This window comes from Morone saxatilis, unplaced genomic scaffold (genome assembly GCF_004916995.1).
Source record: "Morone saxatilis isolate NCDOM2014 unplaced genomic scaffold, NCSU_SB_2.0 Contig19, whole genome shotgun sequence".
Classification (NCBI taxonomy): Eukaryota; Metazoa; Chordata; class Actinopteri; family Moronidae; genus Morone; species Morone saxatilis.
In genome coordinates, this window is record NW_023339751.1 from 25,472,230 (window position 1) to 25,473,087 (window position 858).

An 858-nucleotide genomic window follows, 5' to 3' on the forward strand; every position below is an offset into this window, starting at 1 on the left:
TCGACTGCGGACTGTTTGGGTCGTGCTTCAAATGCTGAGTTCATTTCATTTTAGTAATAAATCAACAGTGCAATGGGATGGAGAATGTGGCCTAACTCATGAATTAGCGATGGCGTTAAGTCTCTGCTTAATCCATTGTCATTGTGGTTAGATTGAGTTACATCAAGTTGTTCGCACTGAGGATTTTATCACAAAGAGGAAAACTGATTTGGATGCACAGAATGAAATGAGAATAATGCTCAAATAAAGCTTTACTTTTTAAACTTCCCGACAGAATTTAGCAAAATAATGTTTAATGCGGATGAATATGAATGGTGCAGTAGTGTGGATCATATAATCTGGTTCCTGGTAACTATATTTTTTTTACCTGTGTCTCTCTCTCCTGCATTATTGGTAAAATGAAAGTGTTGAAGAAACAAGCATGGCTGTGCACATGTGTCAAAATGTCGTTCTCGCGCGTCGCGCGCTCGCGCTCTCTATGATTCGAACAGGGATACACTGGTCCAGAAATGGAATGAATGGAAAAACCATAATGAGTAGTGTTATGCATAAAGTGGTTAAATATGTGTAAAATGTGCTTTATGTGCTCTCTCTGTCTGCAGATTGACCGTCCACGGCGTGGTGTGCTAGGACTTGATTGCCCTGGAGATGGAGGACGAAGAGAAGAGGGAGCAGATGGAACGGTGAGGAGAAGGTGGTGGGTCGCTGCAATAGGAAGTGGGCAGCGTCTCTTATATGGGTTCTTGGTGCGCAGTTGACTCTCTGAGCAACAACCGCACATGAGTTCCTATGTGTGCAAACACAAATGGCAAATAAAGTTCTTGAATCTTGAACCTTGAGGATTCAGACACAATTCAG

The 858-nt window shown here is 42.2% G+C and overlaps 1 protein-coding gene across 1 annotated transcript in view; it reads left to right on the top strand.

Moving 5' to 3' along the window:
- The window catches only part of fbxw4 (F-box and WD repeat domain containing 4), a gene marked incomplete at its 5' end in the record, with an annotated part of 5,668 nt that extends 5,038 nt beyond the window's left edge, over positions 1–630 (top strand). The window contains 1 exon segment of the mRNA XM_035663072.1: positions 603–630. Coding sequence (XP_035518965.1) covers positions 603–630 — 28 coding nt within the window.
- Between the last annotated feature and the right edge of the window lie 228 nt (positions 631–858).